The following is an 18,645-nucleotide window of genomic DNA, read 5'->3' as shown; positions in this document are numbered from 1 at the left end:
GGTACTTTGCATATAATCCCCTATCGGCTCAATTCCAAAGCTCTAGCTGGTATCTAGCTAGATATATAAATTAAGGTCTAGGCAGCACAGGCAGCAGATAGAAGGATTAGATTCCAGGAGAATTGGGTTCCGATCATCAGTCTGTCCGATCCTCTGGCCATTTGGGCTTATCTTGCAGCCATATATCTCCCAAATCTAGAGCCTCCATCCAATTGCATCAGGGCCAGTGGACTAATGCAAAGGGAGAGATTCTTTGGGTCAGTGGCATGCAGCTGCGAGAAGCTTGTGGCATCATCATCAGCAAGGATACCATTCTCTGCAGGCTCTGGGTGTGATGAGAGAGAGGTTGAATCGCTCTTGGATTTGTCTTCTTGAGGTGAGCTTACTAATCTGTATAGATACATATCTGCCTATATGTGTGTGTGTGTGTGTGTGTGTGTGTGTGTGTGTGTGTGTGTGTGTGTGTGTGTGTGTGTGTGTTAACTTGGAGGTTTTGTTTTGACGATGTACATGTGTGCATGAATAGGTTGAGACCTGGATTTGTAGTTGTTTTCGTAGGTTCTTGTTCAGCTAACAAGGAGATTGTTCCTGTGGAGAAGAGAGAAGACGGCGCCTCCTGCATCATCGTCGCCATCGCCGCCAACGCCCGCCATGGTTTGCGCGAGGCAGGGGCGCCTCCGGCAGCGCTACGAAGGATGCTACCGCCTTGTCTCAGGGTACCTATTAACTAGTTTGCTATAAACACCACGCATGCACAACTTGTTCATTAAGCATATCATGGTCTACATGCATTTGATTAGCAATTTGACAAGAAGGTATAAATATATAAAAATCTCTCCAATACTCACAGGGTCACATAAAATCACAACTGGACAGTTTAAGAACAGGAAAGAACATGTAGTTATATAGCCTTTCACTTGCTACCGAAGGTGTAGTGCTGGATCCAAAATGAGTAGACGATGATGCACAATAACATTATACATAGGAATTAGCGAGGACTTCTCTTTGTATATTCAATGAAATAGTACTCCTGTTACATTAGTTAATCATGTATATCTGTTCTTGATTCCTATACCAGATGCGTTCCTTACATGCTCGAGGAGGATGTTGGGGAGAAAAGCTGCCAGCAGGACGTGCTAGGCAGGCTGCAAGTGCTCATGATCTCGACGCCCAAGCGAAGCGATCTCATCTTCCCAAAGGTGAGACAGCAAGATCAGATGGCCATACCATACGCGCCCTTTAATCAATCATGCATGCAAAGAATACGAACAATTGCTCAATTATGTATATGATGCTGAATATGAGCTCTCATCAGATCAGGAGCAAATGAAAAGTTTTTATTTGTGATATGTAACATCATGTGCGTTGGCTGGTATTGTTGCTGCTGCAGGGTGGATGGGAGGACGACGAGAGCATCGACGAAGCTGCCTGTAGGGAGGCCTTCGAGGAAGCAGGCGTCAAGGGCATTATCAGCGTGGGTGCCTAGCTTGATGACCTACTCTTGACGTGGCAATGTTTCCCGCCGGTTTATTTATTAGTGTATACTATTATAACATTAGCTGGTGGATTAGTGGAGCATAATATATATTTTATCTATGCTTGCATCATGCATGATAGGGGAGTCTGTTGGCTCTAGTGCCGTGGCATGTTTGGATTTTTGTTGTCGCCTTTCTAGAGCATCAGATTAGATATGCATGGTAGTAGACTAGTAGGATAGGATGTTTCCGAGTCATTTTCATGCGTGTCATTTTGGTATGTGATGGGCGCGATAGAACGGTCAATTTTCAGTGGCTAGCTTTCCTTAAAAAAAAATTAAGTGGCTAGCACCTAAGAGAAGTGCCTCAAGCTAGTGCTCCTCTATATATAGCTCATAGGCCGCCATAGATTGCTAGCTAGCTACATGCCTATATAATGGTGTTTTGTAGCAGGAAATTTTCTTTTTGGTGAAGAAAAAAAATGTGACGCACGCTTCAACTATTCAAGTGTGAGATGTAAGATTTCAAACCATTGAAAAAGATGCTCAGCATGATGAGCATGGCCAAAATTGTAGTTTTCTTTGCTACATCCAGTAGGAACAAATGCACCAATGGGCAATGGTTAGGTGGCCAACAACCCCATATGCTGCACGGCCACCATCATGCTTAATCCGAGCTCATGAGTTTCATGTGCTGACATGGGGATAATCAGCATTATTGCCAGCAGTACTTCACACGTACTTCAGAGAAAGAGAGAGATAACTAATAAATGAGAGCATGGGAGAATCAATAGATTGGATTTTCTTGGTAAAAAAAAAAATACAGACATCTGTTCCACTTCCACCGGATCGATTCCTTGGCAACAAGCAACATTGTTTTTACTTCTGAGTAACTTTAATAACTGAAAATCACGGGATGGATTGTCAGTACATAAATAAATAGCTAACAGCTGAATAATATGGCTTTCGTTCAGGCGACGCCGCTGGGAGAATGGGTCTTCAAGAGCAAGAGCAAACAGAACAGCTGCGGTCTGCAAGGGGCTTGCAAGGGCTTCATGTTCGGACTACAAGTCACAGAGCTGCTGGAAATCTGGCCTGAGCAGGTCACCCATGGCAGGAGATGGGTGAGCATGCATGCATGTCATTCTGCTGCAACAACTAGCAGCTCGCCATTTCGCAGATTTTGATCTCATAGCAGCAGCTCATGCAGTTCTTGCACATACATGTTCAGGTACCCCTAGAGGAGGCGTACGGTCTCTGTCGGTACGACTGGATGCGGGAAGCTCTGGACAAGCTCAAGGAGCAGCTGCTGTTCGAGAGCAACGAATTCAGGCCTCTGCCATCGCCAGAGCTGGTGGACTCGTCGAGCCTGTACATGGTGATACCGGCTGCCGCCGAAGGGGCAGTAGCTCTGTGCTGATGCTGATGATGATCTCACATGCCAATGGCAGTGGCCAGCGGCTTTGCTCGTCCATCTGGAGTTCCAGGAGCCAAATGGTCCAGATGTCGTTGATGGTTCAGTGCTTCAAGGCTTCAAATCTCACCTGCAGAAAGAGTTGCAGTGTCAGAACCTTGCGGAATCACCAGAACAAATTCTAGTGTTTAATTAATGACCGTTTCATGTTGCCGAGAACTAATTGGAAGAAACAAGCTAACAAATTTAAAGTTCTATTTGTGGATTTTTTTTATCCTTTTGAATGAAAAACAATTTTGAAAACTGTACCATTGTTCTTGAAGTCTACTATAAGAATCATTATGCAGTGTCCTGAGAACACAACTGAATGGTGCAGAAAAGAAAATAGATTGCTCTGGATGCGCAGGGCAATACAAAATAGCTCAGTTTGCATACTGGATGGCATTCTCTAACTCAGCATTCTTTGTGATGACAATGAATTAATGGCCCCAGGCAATGGGATCACAGTTCCATTACATTTGTTCATCGCAAAAGTAATTTCCTTAAACATGCGACATACAAAATGCATACTCATCCCAAAGACACGGCAGAGGGCACGAGTGTCATAACTGATGGAGAAGCTTCGTCTGTCAAATCACGGTCACGGCAGTGCGCTGAATATGGAACCGTTAGTCCCACTCCCATGAACAAGTTGGAGGAATACAGTACGAAAGGAGCATTAGAGAAAGTACGCACAAGAGGAAATTTAGAAGGACATGAATCCAATGCACTATTCAGTGACAACTGACAAGTGCTATAAAACCGGAACACATTCCAAAAGCAAGAAATATGATTTGGTAGAGAAAATGCTAGTGCAAAACTAAAAATATGTAAAAATCAAATGCTATAAAACCAGCAAGACAAGTATTTAAGACAAAATATACCCATGACAGATACATCCCAAAATTTAGGACAAGGACTTCATACTGAAAATGGTAGCAAATTATTCGGTGAAAATTAAGGTCAGTTAGCATTCTAATTTCTACTCGTACTCAGGAGTTACAACACACAGAATCAGCTGTGAAATGAAATGATGAATCTCAGAAGAATGAAATGATGAATCTCAAAAGCTAACTCTAAACAAAATCTGCAGCTTGTATACAGAGAACTGAATTTGATTATCAACCTATATCGCCCTTCTCCATTTGCTGGCAACAAGTCAGCTCTCACTTTTGAGTACTTTTGTGCCTGACATTCACAATGCTGGCAGCAATGACTTCTCGCCTTCTCAGAGACTTAAACACCGCATGACTGCAGCCCAACACTAATCTGTTGACATGTCAAGGATAGACATAACAACAACCAGAAATGGCTTTTATTTAGGTGGCACCATAGGAAACATGGATCTTCAAGAAGCGGCAGGATTGGTGTGGCCTGGAAAGTGCTTGCAGGGCCTTCACATTTGCACCCCAGGTCACAGTGCTGCTGGAATCATGGCCTGAGTTCGTAAAGATGGGTAAGCATCTCATTCTACAGGCACACCTAATCTACCATTATGCAGATGAGTCGGCGTCAGCAGCTCATTCAGTTGGTACCAGAAGGCAAGGTGGGTGCTCTCGGTCAATACAATCAGATATGAGAAGCGCTCAAACAAACTGAAGGAGCAGCTGCTGTTTAAGAACGACTCCTGCCATCACAGGAGTCACTGCACTCTACCGTACATGCCAATGTCAGATGTAGATGGAGCTTTGCTAATCACCTGAACTTCCAGGAGTCAATGTTTTAAATGGTGATAGTGTTTCAGGTTTTCCTTATCTCACCTGCAGAAAGAGATGTGATGTAAGATTGTTTGGAATAACCAGATGAACATCTATTGGAATGACTGATTCATATCCATTCAGTGTTGCTGAGAACAAACTGAATGAAAGAAGGTAGACTTCTGAATTAATTGCAATTTGGGAAGTGTAGCATACAAGAATTATCTTGTGTCCTGAGAAAAGGATTGATTGATGCAGAAAACCAATCATCCTGGCTGTGCAAGCCAAAAATAGTAGAACAATATAAAGCAAGTAAAGGTTGATTGTAACCAGCAATAAAGTCAACAGTACCATTACAAAAGCAATGAAGTCAACATGAGATATACCTGAAGGATAAGCCACATATGTCAAATCATTTGCAGCTTACTGAATATGGAATCATCAGTCTGATGGAGAAGCTGGAAATACACAGTACAAAAGTAGCAGAAACAGATAAAGTAATTAAAAAATAGAATATAAAAGGATTCAAATAGTTTAGAGTTGGCATACTTATACCTGTGAAGAATATGAGCCTAGTCAGGAAAGCAATTTGTGGTTGCCAATGCTAGTGAAAAATATGAAAGATATGAATTAAGTACAGTACTATTTGACAACCAAATATAACCCTGATGAATGTCTCCCAACAACCAGCCAACTAGGATAAGGATTTATTATGTCAACCCACTGAAAACTAAAGATTCATTAGCATTCTACACAGCAGATGTTACAGTCTAATATGATCAATCAGCAGGGAAATGGTGATACAACCTCAAAGCTAACTTGAAACAGTTTGCTGCCTATAAACTGCTGCTTCTCACTAACACATACATGTACAGTTAAATCACTCCAGTTAACCCACTTATTCAGAAGAATAGACTGCTATGGAGCATGGAGCTGTGAGCTATATACGAGATGTCGCCATTTATATTTGATCAAGTATCTGGCTTTCTCTTCTTTGAAAGGGGGCTAAATGCAGCTGCAGGATCGAAGGAGGTAGAACCACCATTTGGCTGGCCCAGACTACCAGCTACCACTGAGTCGCTCACCATGTCGAAGTTTAATCGACTGTTTACTCTCCGGCCGCTACTGCAAATTTAACAAGAAATGGAGTGGTATAAATTAGTGTTGGAGACATGAAACCATGTTGTAGAAAAGAAAGTGTCATTTTGAGATTCATACTAATTTAGGCGGCTATTTATAGCAGCCAAATCTTTAGATGGGCTCTGATAAGCATGGGTGCCTTCACCAATGCATGCATAAAAACTCCTGGAACTTGGTGACAGAAGTGAATCCATCTGACAAGTGGCATAGAGGAATGTGTTATTGGAAAAGGGAATGCAGTAAAGAGATAAGTGCTAATGATTCGACAGCATTACTATTATGATATGAAGTGGACAATAAGGTGGAAGCAGTACCACCCACCCTCATAGCAGCATTGACTAGTCTTAAAATAACTTACAATGAAATGAAATGTGGTGACAACAAGCTGTAGTATTGAAAGGTATGCCAACCCTAAGGAACTTGTGAGACTAATTCTGGGTATTCATCAACACGATACACTACTGTATTATGGCTCTTGTGAGACTTAACCTCTAGCCTGCCCCACGCTTGGGACTCAACGGCTTTGTTATTGATGCTGTCGTTGACACATTAGTGTGCTGTAGAAAGTAAAGCGAAGAATGAGAAAAAAACCTTGGTTTGCCGCAAAGGAGACACATATACATTATGAGATGCTGAAACTTTCTTCGGGGACATATCTGGTAAATTATTTGGGAGAGGAGATGGCTTGGGTGATCCAGGAATTTGGCCTAAGCAAGAGTAATGACATCATTGACACATAGGAAAAGAAATAACAGTTCAAACTGAGAAAGTGGGTATAGCATATACCACTAGCATTCTTCTTGTCTTCTGGACAAGTACCAGATGATATTAGTGACACCAGGAAAGGCTTGGCTGCTGGAACAAACACCGCGTTGTAAAAACTAATGATACCAACATGGCGTGATACTAATACCTGTCGATAGCAAATAACTTTCAGAAAAACAAGCAATAAGGAGCACCCGAAGAATGAAGAAAGAACTGTCAGAATAAAGGTGCAATATAGAAGCCAAGGTACATACGTCATTACTATTCCTACTCCCAATATAGATATTTTGAAAAACTTCTGGTTTCCATTGTGCTTCTTTTCTGTAATAGTTGAGTAACTCCTTGAATGAGAGTTCTAATTTACAAGCCTGTCAGAGAAGGCATGGTCAGCCAGCCTAGATAAAAGGGAAGTAATGACAGGAAGCTCATTAAATATAGTAAATGATACCTTTGCAACACCATAAAGAGAGCAAAGGATAAGTTGATCGATGTGTCTATTAAAAAATAATGTTGTCTGTTGATCAAGAATCTGATTGAAGACATTATAGACACGCTCTGTCAGTTCCACATGTTGAACCCTTTCACACAAGTTTCTTATTCTAACAGCAGCCAACTTCAGAATCTGAAGAAATAGCAGGTCAAAATCAAAACTGTAGGAAAGAAGATAAATCATAGAAGTGAAGTTCTGATTATGAGAAGATCCATACTTTGGAAAAAAATATCTGAATTGTCACGTCAGCACATTTTTCATTCCCACCAACAGGATTACTGACAGTTGGACTGCAAAGTAGACAAATGGTAAAACAATACTTCTGTTTCGTTAACAGAAAAGTAGAATGCGTAAATACTAGTACAACTGAAACAGGTGACTAAACCTTGCAAATGTGGACTCGAGTGGATGGCATTTTGCTTTCAAACTAGTCGACACCATGTGGCTTTGCTTGGGTGGAGGTGTCTGCAAATTGCGCTCTACCACTGTGTTCCTAGATTCATTGCACGATCTCTTTGGTGATCGAGGATCAGCGTTGTCATCTGCAAGAAACATGTGATGAATAAAATAGAGAGAAGAGCCAAAAGCCTAAAAGGAACAAAGAGGAGTACCAAATAGAATTACTTGTTTCAAAAATATTGCAGTTTAATCTTTAAGGTTATTGAACCTTCAAATTTTTAGATGGTACCCAATTGGAAAGGCACCGTATTGTCATAGATTCCTTGTTCAAAAAGTCACTTCTACAAAACTGTTACACAATTTATAAAGGAAAATAGATCCTGCACCGCAACTTGAGTTCATGTTACCTTCTGCACTAATAAGTGACAAGGACCATACTTTACACTAATACATTGTACATTTATTAAGAATACATTGTACATTTGTACTGCTACAAACAAACAAATTCAGGGTGAAGTTTCATTGGTGTAGAAGTTTCACATCATTAATGCTGATTTTCATCTTTCCTGACCATAATTTTCAACCACATTACCCTTTACTTTTTTTGCCTTTCAGCAATAAAGCTAATCTTAACCTTCAGGACACAATGCTGATACTGAACCGATATTTCATTCAAGCTTCTGCTGATAAAATGGCAGTGACAACAATTATAGTTACTAACGCACTGAATATAATGACTGCTACCTAAATGTGAAACATCAAACTAAGGCTGAGTAGCAAATTACCTGGACCAGCAGCACGTTTTTTAGATGGTGTAGCAGGCAAGCCCTCAACATGAATATTCTGCCTTACCACTAAGTCATCAAGAGATGGCATTGGTTCAGCCAAAAGCCCAAGGTATTTTATTTCTGAAGCGAGAGATGGCCTGGCAACAATCAATGAGTTATACAATGATGAACCTTTCTCCCATACCATGCTTTCCAAAAGCTGTTCTTCTAAAGAATTTAGGTGCCTTTTCAATTGTCTTGGGAGGATCTCTTCATGTCTCACAAAGCTCTCAATTATTTTGCTCAAATCAAATGCAGTTAGTCCCGTACTCTCAAGAACAGCAGGAAACATCATGAAGACTGGCTTATGTGTCGTCAACACTAGCTCCGCTGAACATGCAATCAAACATCGGTGAAAACGCTCATTTGACAGCAATGAAGTTAGATTATTTACATTGCTGTTTTGTAACTCAGCTCTGCAGATTGCCTCTAATACCCTATAGTACAACTTGGAAGCCTCCATTTTTCTGGCTTCTGCCCATGGAATATCAAAGACATTTGCACGATTGAGGCCTAATGAGCCACCCCCATCAGTAGAAGACTTGGTTGGAAAAATTGCTTCCAAAACTATGCTGACCCTTTCTGTGACAGCATTTGTCAAATCCCTATCGCATGATGACAGCAACTGCTGAAGCTTAGATGAAGGCTTCTCTGGCAATGAAGATATCACCTCATGAAGCCACTTAGCTGTCGTCATGGCAGAAGTTACTGGTGTCATTTGCACAATCTTGACTGAACCACCGGTGACGGGTGACAAAGGGGAACTAGGAACAGTCAGCATGTTCTTTATTGTCTTTGTGGGAGATGCCAATATTTCAAAGACACACTGCAAAAGAAGAAAAGGAATCGATTGATACAATCTGCAAAAAGAAATTCAACCTACTGAAATTTACGAACCATTCTGGATACCTTTGAACGTCCTAAATTGGTGGATTCCCCAGACGAGTTCTCAGCACAGGGGATATAATCATTATTAATCAAAATTAATTTAAAATCAAGCTCCCCTTCACAGCTATTAGAATTACATAGTTTCTCCATTTTTTCCAGATTTGACTGGAAAGACTCCATATCAATGAGACCTTTGAAATACATCAGGCCATCTGCAACAGAACATTGACAACAATTCAGCTAATTCAAGCATGCAGCATAACCAGAACTAGGTTTGCATGCACAAACATGTGAGGAAGGGTTCCATGCCTGTGTCTATCTTATCCAAATTTTCTGTTTTGCACTCTGAAGCACTTAGTGCTATCATGCCGAAAACGTCTTCTATTGCCTTGTGAGACTTGTCCATCATTTCTTTCAAACGTTCTTCAGAGGCATGATAATTATGGCATAACGAAGCAATAAGATCCACGCCTTTCTCAGTTTGTTTGACTGAATTCGAGCAAAGAAAAAAAACATAACTATGGGCCATATGCTGAATGAATAAATTAAAAAATAGATTCAGAAGGAACCATTACTTAAGTGAGAAGAGCCTTCAACCGTGAAGCTCCTAAATTTAACTGGCACGTGGATCAAAAGTATGGCCTGCATTGCAGTAAGCAGTTCTGTGATCAATCAAAAATACAAGTAGCAGCTCACAGCACTAAAGGAGTCATAGTTCAAAATCCGTAATGAAACAAAAGAAAGGCGAAATAAGCAAACTGACCAACACAGCAACTAATCCATGGATGCAGGACACCAGGTCCTTGAACAATTCTGGCGATCTCGAACGAAGCATTAAGAAGAGATGCCACCCAAAAAGCATATACTCAGGAGTATTAGTCGATGATTCAGGCTCCTGCTCAGTAGTTACACCTGAGAACAGTTCATTATATGCTCTGCGGTAGAACCTGGCATTTCATGAGAACGTTAGTAAGAGTTATAATACCATATGAAATTATGAACAAATAGACAAACTAAACGGTTACGGATTGTATATCACTATATCAGTAGCTGTTATTAGTAACACATCGATAGAAATTATGAGCATCACATATCGACAAGACAAAATTACCAGCAATTTTGCTATTAATAAACTCAGCAGAAAGTGCATAGCAACATTACCTGCTTGCCTCTGCCAGTAGATTTGCCAAACTCCCCAATTGCTTCTGCTGGATTCGCAAGTCCAGGTACCAATGCAGAAACAAAAACAAGTTAGTTCCTCCCTAACCCTCCATCTCTACAGAGCAAACCAACAAACCAAGACCAACTGCAGCGGTGGATCTGATAACTTTCGCAGCAAAACCGAATTTCGTATGTACACGCTTGTAATTAGATCAGATCCGAGTGCACCAAATAGCTTAAGTTAGGGTTTGGGTCCTCGGCACCGCACAGAAGGGAGAGCAAAGAAGGGGTGGGCATACCTGTTGGCTGCTCGTCGACGGCAAAGGATCGGGCGAAGGGTCCGGCGAAGACATGGCGAAGGGCCCGACGAAAACCTGGGCACCTGGCGTAGGGCGGCCGCTATGGTCGTCGACAGTGGCGGAGCTGGGATTTGAATCCAGGGTAGTCCAGTCAAAAATTTTATATGCAATACGCCAAAAAAATTTATATGCAATACGGTAAAAAAATCGATGTAAATGACTATAATTAACCAAATTGCAATAATACATTCAAAAGGTTCGAAACTTACTCATTTTTTTCTTGAAAAATAACAACATATTTCATTTAATTATAATCTCACAAATCCACAATCCCCAAACCCTAATAAAGCTTAGAAGACACAATAACTCACCAGCCACCAGGGACGGACAGGGAGCGGAGCACTGCACACGGCGGACTGGGCGGCCGCCGGCCGACCCGGCCTGCTGCTTGCCGGCTACCGCGCGCGCCACCGGACTAGCGGAGGCGGAGCGCGCTCACGCAGGTCGCAGGGCCGTGGGGCGGCGAGGGTCTCGGCGAGGCCGTGACCACGGCGCCACGCAGGGGAATCTGGGCGGGGCCGCGGGGGCGGCGGACGCCGGCCGGCGAGGGTGGGGCGGGTGGACGTCTACCGGCGAGGGGCGGGGCCGGAGCCGCGAGGAATCGGCCAGGGACGGGCGGGCGCGGAGTCGCGAGGGGAGGCGCCGACTCGGAGTCGCGACCTCGCGCTCTGGATTTCTTAATGCCAGGAGACGACGAGTGCTGAGCCAAAATTTTCTTGGGCTGCATGATACGGGGCCAAAATCCAGGGTAGTCACGATCGCCAGGAAAGGGAGAGAGCGAGCCCCGCGCCTCAACGGTAGGAAAACGGAGTTGCGCCTCAACGGTAAACAACGGCCGTGCGATGCGGACGATGACGTTGGAACAGGCTATATCTACGGCGTACGGAGACGGAGTCCGCCAAGGCTTTTTTTTTTTTAACAAAGAGTCCGCCAAGGCTCTCACAGAGGTCCATTGGACCAATTCCTTGTCCGAATAAAACGGCAATCAGTACCGTTGTTTTATCTGTCCATATATATCTCTATCTATATAGATATCTATACTTATTACATATATTAATTAATAATATTTCCCTATATTTATATATATGTGAATTATATTGATAAAATGAAATAAAAACATCATAGTTGACTATCGAGAGTGAAATTTAGGTCATGTCTGCTACAGCTTAGCTTCACCATTGAGGCCATTACAATTCTTCAAGTTTTGAGAAACGTCATTATAAATCCTCTATTCGGAGATAGGCCATTATAATTTCCGTTATCCCTGAACCTTGCCATTTTGTACACATGTCGCGTACTAGGGCCCACTGTTAGCACCGTATGCGTACAGGGACGCAAACGAGCGTTATCTATCGGCCTCCTCCGTTAAGCAGCTCGCGTCTCTCTCACTTGCTTTCTCCCCTTCACGTTCCCCTTTCTCAGCGACGAACCCTAGCTCGGCGATCGAAGGTAGCGGCGGCGGTTGGTGCGATTGAAGGAGGCAGCGGCGGCGGTGCAGGCGGCGGCGGCAGGAGAACCAGAGTAGGTGGCCGGGCAAGTAAGCAGGCGGTGGTGGCTGGGGATCCTAGAGGCGACTGTGCCTGCACCGAAGGCGATGGAGCCCCCATAACCCCCACTGGTGCTCCGCGGCAATTGGTGGCGGCGGTGATGGAGGACGATGACAGCAGGTACCTTTCTTGCACTCTTGATGTAGTTTTGTCCATCATAGTGTTGGGATTAGGGTTCGGATTAGGGTTCTATGTGCTTGCTAGTGTAGATGTACGTCATTCTGCATATTTACAATTTCATTTGCGTTAGGTGTGAGATGTTCGCGCTAGAGGTTGAAGTGGAAGCTTTCGCTTCCAATGGCTCTGATGAGAGGAAATCGTACATAAAGGGAACTATTTTTAAGTGGGATGTCGAGTTTGGGAGTTTGACACTTGAGTTGCTGCTGAGTAGTCTATGTAAGGAGTTGAATTTATCTTCTGCTCAGAAACCTACAATGTGGTTCTATGACAAAAGACTGCATGAGGATGCTAGGTTAGCTAATGAGATTCAGATGGTTGATATGTTTGAAATGTACAAGGAGGAGAGGAGTTGTTAGGTTGTAGCTGGAGTGTTTGATAAGGCAGCTTGTTCAGATGCTGAATTTGATGGACTGGAGCCACTTTGTCCAGTTCCTCCTGATGTAGAGTTAGGCAATCTTGATGCTAACATGCCTACAGAGCCTACAACCAAATGCAACGTGTCTGCTGATGACATTCCAAAGGCAGCTGCTGTAGATGTAGATGTAGTGCTTGATATGTTTCATAATGTCGAAGAATATGTTGGAGTGGATGATGAAGCTATGTATATTCCAGTGCCAACTGCACAGGCAACTGGGAATGCAGAGGCAGCTGATGACAATGCACAGTCTGACAATGCACAGGCATCTAAAAAATGCATTTGCTTCTGGTATTGATAATGATGATAATGTTGTTCCTGTTGTTGATGAGGCAAAGGTTGGTGATAAAGACCCTTTGGATGTTCATGTTCTACATGATCCTTTGAATCCAAAAATCCAGAAGGGGGAGCTATTTCTTGATATTATTGCATTCAGGAAAGCCATAAGGCATTACGCTGTCGTCAAGGGTTTTGAGTTTGCACCTGGGGTCCGAACAGACAAGACAAGGTTTATTGCGAGGTGTGCTGTTAGTGACTGCCCTTGGCGCATACATGCTTCTACCATTTTTTACAAGAACTGTACATGTAAGTTCATATCAACCTTATTATGCCTTATACATGTCAATATGTGTGACTAAGTCATTGTAATATGTCTTTTTCAGATCAAAGTCCTACCTGCCGAGCACAACTGTCCTACCACCAAGCTTAGAGAAGGCAAAATGGCTACCCAGGGTTGGTATGCGGATAGACTTGGGGATTGGATTAAGAAGAACCCAACTAAGGGAGCCAAGGATGCTAGAGACAAGTTGGAGGGTGATTTTGACATAAAGTTGAAGTATCATCTGGTTTACAGCAAGCTCTAAACCACATTCATGGTAAGTATGAGGAAAGCTTTCAACTCCTTTTCAATTGGGCTGCACATATTGAACTTAATTCTCCTAGAAGTAGAGTACAAATCGAGTCAGAGAATGTTGGTAAAAAGAATAGGTTCAAGAGAGTATTTGTTGCTTTGAAGCAATGCATTGATGGCTTCTTAGCTGGTTGTAGACCATTCATTGGTGTAGATGCATCTTGTCTGCATGGAAAATATACTGGACAATTAGCTTCAGCTACTGGGGTGGATGGGCACAACTAGTTGTACCATATTGCATATGGAATTTTTGACTATGCCAAATAGAACACAGTGACCTAAATTTCAGCTTGGGTTCAAAGTACATCCACCTTTGCTTGGGAGAGGAGCAGGCGAGCTAAAGAAAATAAGGATAAGGGGATGCCTAGAGAAACAAGCCAGCAAGAAGAAAGTAAGGTGCAAAAGATGTGAAGGTTTTGAACACTTCTCCAAGACATGCAAGCTGGAGATGGTAGGTGAAGATGGTGAAACTGCTAGAACAAACAAAAGTCAGCAATCATTTCCATTTAAATCTGTACTGATTTTATTTTATTTTATTTCCATTTAAATCTGTACTAACTGAAGCTGTTGTAATAGGAAGAGGCAAGATGAAGTTAACAGTGCTGGACCATCCAAGAAGGCACCTAAGAAGAAGGCAACTAAGAAGAAGTCACCTAAGAAGAAGACACCACTGAAGAAAAAGTAGAAGAAAGATGCAGCTGCTCCAGCACCTAAAAGTGGTTAAAAGCCTCAAGGATTTGTTGTCCTCAGTGGAATAACCTTGTTGGGGTTTGGTCATTTTGGTGGCTTGTCAAATGGTTGTCTGCTGGCCTGTCATTTTGGCGCTGTGACGTAGTAATCTGAACTTGGCGCTGTCATTTTGGTAGCAATCTGAACTTGTTGGCCTTCTATGCATGGCGCTGTCATATTTTGACGCTATGATATAGTAGTAATCTAAGGTGGTTGGCTGTGAACTTGTTAGCTCCTGTAATGTAGTAATGGCCTATGAACTTGTAATATTGGCCTTCCTGAACCTGTTTCTGTGAACTTGTTTGAGTTCAAGTGTGTGTGAACTTGTTTATGTAATATTGCCTGAATGGTCTGTGAACTTGCTATAGCTGTCAATTATATTAGCATGTTTCTGTTATTTTTTGAGTTCAAATGTGCTTTGTTAATGTTGATATTGCCATGTTTCTGTTTCACATTGTGCAAATTCCAGTTCACAGTGCTCTGTTAATGTAATTGACAGAAACCTGTTAGTGTAATTGACAGAACCATGAAAATAAAATTGAAGGCTAAGAAACATGGCAACAACAATACATTCCAGTTCACAGTGCACATCTTTAGAGCTAAACCAACAATTTGATTGCACATCACAAACTTCATTAAGTACCATACATCACATACATTAGGGACACTGACACAAATCTAGATTACTACAAGTAACAAGCTTCACTTCCACATTAAAACAACAATGGCACCAACGAGAACACCTAAAAACCCTAAAATTAGAGGTGTTATAGCTGCAGAATTGAGCACAATTTGGACTTCTTGGTGCCCACATCCTGCTTCGGCTCAACAAACGCCACCTTCGGCTCACCAAGGTCACCAAGTTGTGCCTTGATTTTGCAAACATTAGATAGAAGACTATCCAAAATTTGGCTGACCTCATCCAATTCTTCCTTCAAACCACCCTTGGATTTACCAGACACTGCCATCAGCCTCTGACCACGAGCTAGACCGGCTTCATACTCCACCTCTGAACGGATGAAGCCACATGTCGTTGTATCACCCTGAGTTCTCAGATAGTATTTGCATCACAACAAGAGCAGACACAAGACAAAAATGGCAAGAAAACTATACCTTCACATTGTAGGGGCACTTGACGTACCAAATGTCATTCGTGTCCACCTGCTTGCTTCGGATCCGAATCAATGGAACCAAGCAAAAGGGGCACTCCCCTTTCCTTGCGCTGGCGCTAGACGCAGACGATCCTCCCTTCATCGCCGCCGCCTCTGAGATCCCCAGCCTGCACCGCCGCTGTCGCCTGACCACGCGCTTCAGTCGCGTCCGCTGCGGCCGCCTGCCCACGCGCTACAGCGTTGAATCGCCGCCACCGCCTTGAATCGCCGTGAGCTAGGGTTCGTCGCTATCTGACGAAGGGGAACGGGGGCGGGGAGAGAGAGAGAGAGAGAGAGAGAGAGAGAGAGAGAGAGAGAGAGAGAGAGAGAGAGAGAGCGACGGCGCCTGTGTAACGGAGGGCGGCGGTCACTTAACGCGTGTACACGTCCCTGTACGCGGATACGCCTGACAGTGAGCCCTTTTACGCATCAGATGTACAGAATGGCCTGGATGGTAGAGAAATGAAATTGTAATGACCTATCTGACGAATTGTAATGGCGTTTCTCAAAAGTTCGAGAATTGTAATGGCATGCATCCAAATACCCCTTTTTAACAGCTTCACGAGCAGCTTCCTCGGTGACCGGTTGGCAGAACAGCTTCACCAACAGGTTCATTATTGAGAGAGGGAAATAAGGAAGAGGTATGTGAAAAACTACTTTTTCAGCTTCACCTCTCTCTCCATTTTGTGAGAGCATAAAAAGGATCTTCCCCCATGAAACTGTTTTAAAAAAAGTGTTTGGCAAAAAACAGCTCATAAAGCTGTTGGTGAAGCTGTGCCAAACATAGTCTCATTCTATAGCTGCCAAGACAAAAATACTAAGCTCTCTGAACTACGTCCATACTCCCTCTATTCCAAATGATAAGATGTTTTAACTCTATGTCTAGATGTATAATAAAAATAGTGTATTTAGAAAAGTAAAAAACGTTTATAATGCATTCTAGATTAACGATGGATTAAGAATGAAAGGAAATGAACGTAATGCTCCTCGATCGCACCAATTAACACATGCTTGTTCAGTAGCCTAAATAATGAGGGATGAGAGTGGATTACCCAAAAAATGTTTATATTTATGGAAAAAAATAAATGCTACATTTCATGAACATTGTTTAATTTCTGAGTTCGTTCTAAAAGTTAAGGGCGCATTTGGTTCACATCCACGCATTGCCGCATCGCGCCGAACCTTCCACGCCTATTTTGGGCTCATGTTTGGTTCGCGGCATGAGTTGTGGCATGCTGTGGCCTTGCCATCGCTCGCCGGTTCATTTTTCACGCCAAAATGTGCCGCAAGTGTGGCGAATGAATTTGGGGCCGAAGTTTTGGCGCAGCCGCAGATTAGTTGTAGCATGCAGCGGCTGTAAACCAAACGCGCCCAAACTATCCTAGTGCAGTCACAATTCACAATGCTTCTAATAGATGACGATCAATGTCGACAGTAAGTTTGCGCCGTGAGTAATTCTAGACAGCAGGGTAAAAAAAGGGGAAAATACTGTGAAACTGCGAAACATGTCAAAATGTATGACTTCACTAGCATATTACAAATCATAGGTCAACAATGTTTGATTTTGATATCTTTTAGTATGAATGTCGCTATAGGTCAATTGTGATCCTAGATACTATGCCACTACTCTCGTGTAGGGTTGACTACTACTCCCTCCAAAAAAAAAGTCATTTTTACTTCCCAACGAGTGTTTAACTAAATATATACCAGAGAGTATCAATATTTATGGTGTACAATAAATATCATTAGGTTAATTATTGAATATATTTTATATACTAGATGTAATCAAATTTAAGAAAAATTAATCAGTATACATGATACTTCTTTTGGAACGGAGGGAGTAAGTGACTGACTGGCTATGTGGTTCATTTAGAGCATCCTGATAGTTTCAACAAGACAATTGGTAAATCAATGAGTTTTTCAAGTGGCTAAAAAAAGTTGGAAGCATATTTGTTGGATTTCCCTAACAATTTGTGCTCGTTTGGTACGACTCCACTTCACTAGTGAAACCGTTTTTTGGGCTTCAGCTCCATGAACAGCTCTATCGGTGGAGCTTTGGCTCTATCCCACCTCAAACCTCTGTGAGAGCACTATTTAAGGGGCTTTCTGGGTGAAGCCGTTTTGTTTTACCTTGTTTAGCATAAAACGGCTCCTGAAGCCCGTGGAGAAGCCTACTCAAATAGGGCATTTATAATATTTCAGTCCTAAAATATAGAAGACAGATTTACATTAAAAATCTTGGATTATTAATAAATCATCCTAACAACTCATATTTTCTCTTTTCTCTCTGGTATATTTGCATCGAGAACCTATCCTACTTTTTATTTTTTCCTACGCCGTTCGACCTTCAAATTTGCTGATGAAACGTGGGCATCTATCCATGCGGTTGAGTCGAGTTTCCAGTGTGAAAAGATTAGAAGTTGACATAGGAAATTATCGGAGAATAGTTTTTTTAATCTTGCCAAAAAAAAAAAAAAATCTAGACTGAGTGGGTTTTGGAAACTCTCAGTGACAGTGACTCCGATGAATGCGCTTACAAACAGGAACTGCTGTTGTTGCTTGCCTCAAGGTCCGCCACTGTCGGCATATAATCAAACACTCAAGAAACGATTTGGAACGTGAACATATATTGTTGCATTTTTTCGCTGAAATTGATGTGCTAAAAGATTTGAATTTGTTCCCGTAAAAAGTTGCAAGTTAATTTTCAATTGAAAAACTAGAACAGTTCCCATTGAACCGCGGTTGCGGTCGGTGGAGGTACGCACGGTCGCATCGCACATGGTCAGGTGACCGTACCGTTCCAATCCAATCTAACGGCCAGGCGCCACCACCGCCGGCGCCCCTACAGTGCCGAGGCTGTGGTCTTCTAGCCGCTTCGTGGAGCAGTGGTGGAGGTGTTGGTCCACGCCGGCGCGTCCCCGCCTCGCCGCGTGTCCCGCCCTCGCGCCACGTCCGGTTGCCTCCAGCGCCACCTCGATCCCGCCCGGTTCCAGAGGCTTCTCCCCGCTCCGCATAAAAGCCGCTACCAGGAGCTCACTCTGCTTCACCTGAACCATCACA

General features: G+C 42.8%; 2 protein-coding genes across 7 annotated transcripts; one reads left to right on the top strand and one right to left on the bottom strand.

Moving 5' to 3' along the window:
- On the top strand, nt 1-3,190 carry LOC136486566 (nudix hydrolase 13, mitochondrial-like). Of its 3 annotated transcripts, none has more exons than XM_066483490.1 (6): nt 1-376; nt 559-716; nt 1,079-1,199; nt 1,391-1,474; nt 2,449-2,598; nt 2,706-3,190. In XM_066483490.1, the coding sequence occupies exons 1-6, from the start codon at nt 335-337 to the stop codon at nt 2,892-2,894; spliced, it is 744 nt and encodes a 247-aa protein (XP_066339587.1). In that variant the 5' UTR covers nt 1-334; the 3' UTR covers nt 2,895-3,190. The 3 variants fall into 3 exon arrangements, with proteins under 3 accessions (XP_066339587.1, XP_066339588.1, XP_066339589.1); XM_066483491.1 differs by having other exon boundaries at nt 547-716; XM_066483492.1 differs by having other exon boundaries at nt 527-716.
- Nucleotides 3,191-5,293: 2,103 nt separating this feature from the next.
- LOC136486565 (retinoblastoma-related protein 1-like) lies at nt 5,294-11,390 on the bottom strand. 4 transcript variants are annotated; one of them, XM_066483488.1, is made up of 16 exons: nt 10,965-11,389; nt 10,594-10,717; nt 10,295-10,341; nt 9,897-10,080; nt 9,709-9,775; nt 9,443-9,622; nt 9,155-9,345; nt 8,204-9,071; nt 7,405-7,561; nt 7,237-7,309; nt 6,978-7,151; nt 6,784-6,897; nt 6,551-6,677; nt 6,356-6,471; nt 5,843-5,958; nt 5,294-5,746 (listed from the first exon to the last, which is right to left on the bottom strand). In XM_066483488.1, exons 2-16 carry the CDS (start codon nt 10,645-10,647, stop codon nt 5,596-5,598), a joined length of 2,619 nt encoding a protein of 872 aa, XP_066339585.1. In that variant the 5' UTR covers nt 10,648-10,717; nt 10,965-11,389; the 3' UTR covers nt 5,294-5,595. The 4 variants fall into 4 exon arrangements, with proteins under 4 accessions (XP_066339585.1, XP_066339582.1, XP_066339583.1 ...); XM_066483485.1 differs by having other exon boundaries at nt 5,294-5,749; nt 10,965-11,388; XM_066483486.1 differs by having other exon boundaries at nt 5,294-5,749; nt 10,295-10,338; nt 10,965-11,388.
- Between the last annotated feature and the right edge of the window lie 7,255 nt (nt 11,391-18,645).

Source organism: Miscanthus floridulus, chromosome 10 (assembly GCF_019320115.1).
Source record: "Miscanthus floridulus cultivar M001 chromosome 10, ASM1932011v1, whole genome shotgun sequence".
NCBI lineage: Eukaryota > Viridiplantae > Streptophyta > Magnoliopsida > Poales > Poaceae > Miscanthus > Miscanthus floridulus.
This window is presented reverse-complemented; position numbering and strand designations above follow the sequence as displayed.

Excerpts from the sequence above, each read along its gene's own strand:
- LOC136486566 (XM_066483490.1), top strand. The coding sequence starts at position 335 with ATGAGAGAGAGGTTGAATCGCTCTTGGATTTGTCTTCTTGAG. Across the intron at positions 377-558 it reads CTTGGATTTGTCTTCTTGAG|GTTCTTGTTCAGCTAACAAG; the intron begins GTGAGCTTACTA and ends TTGTTTTCGTAG. Across the intron at positions 1,475-2,448 it reads GCGTCAAGGGCATTATCAGC|GCGACGCCGCTGGGAGAATG; the intron begins GTGGGTGCCTAG and ends GCTTTCGTTCAG.
- LOC136486565 (XM_066483485.1), bottom strand. The coding sequence starts at position 10,647 with ATGTCTTCGCCGGACCCTTCGCCCGATCCTTTGCCGTCGACGAGCAGC. Across the intron at positions 9,623-9,708 it reads TGAAGGCTCTTCTCACTTAA|TCAAACAAACTGAGAAAGGC; the intron begins GTAATGGTTCCT and ends GCTCGAATTCAG. Across the intron at positions 6,678-6,783 it reads GGAGTAGGAATAGTAATGAC|GTATTAGTATCACGCCATGT; the intron begins GTATGTACCTTG and ends TGCTATCGACAG.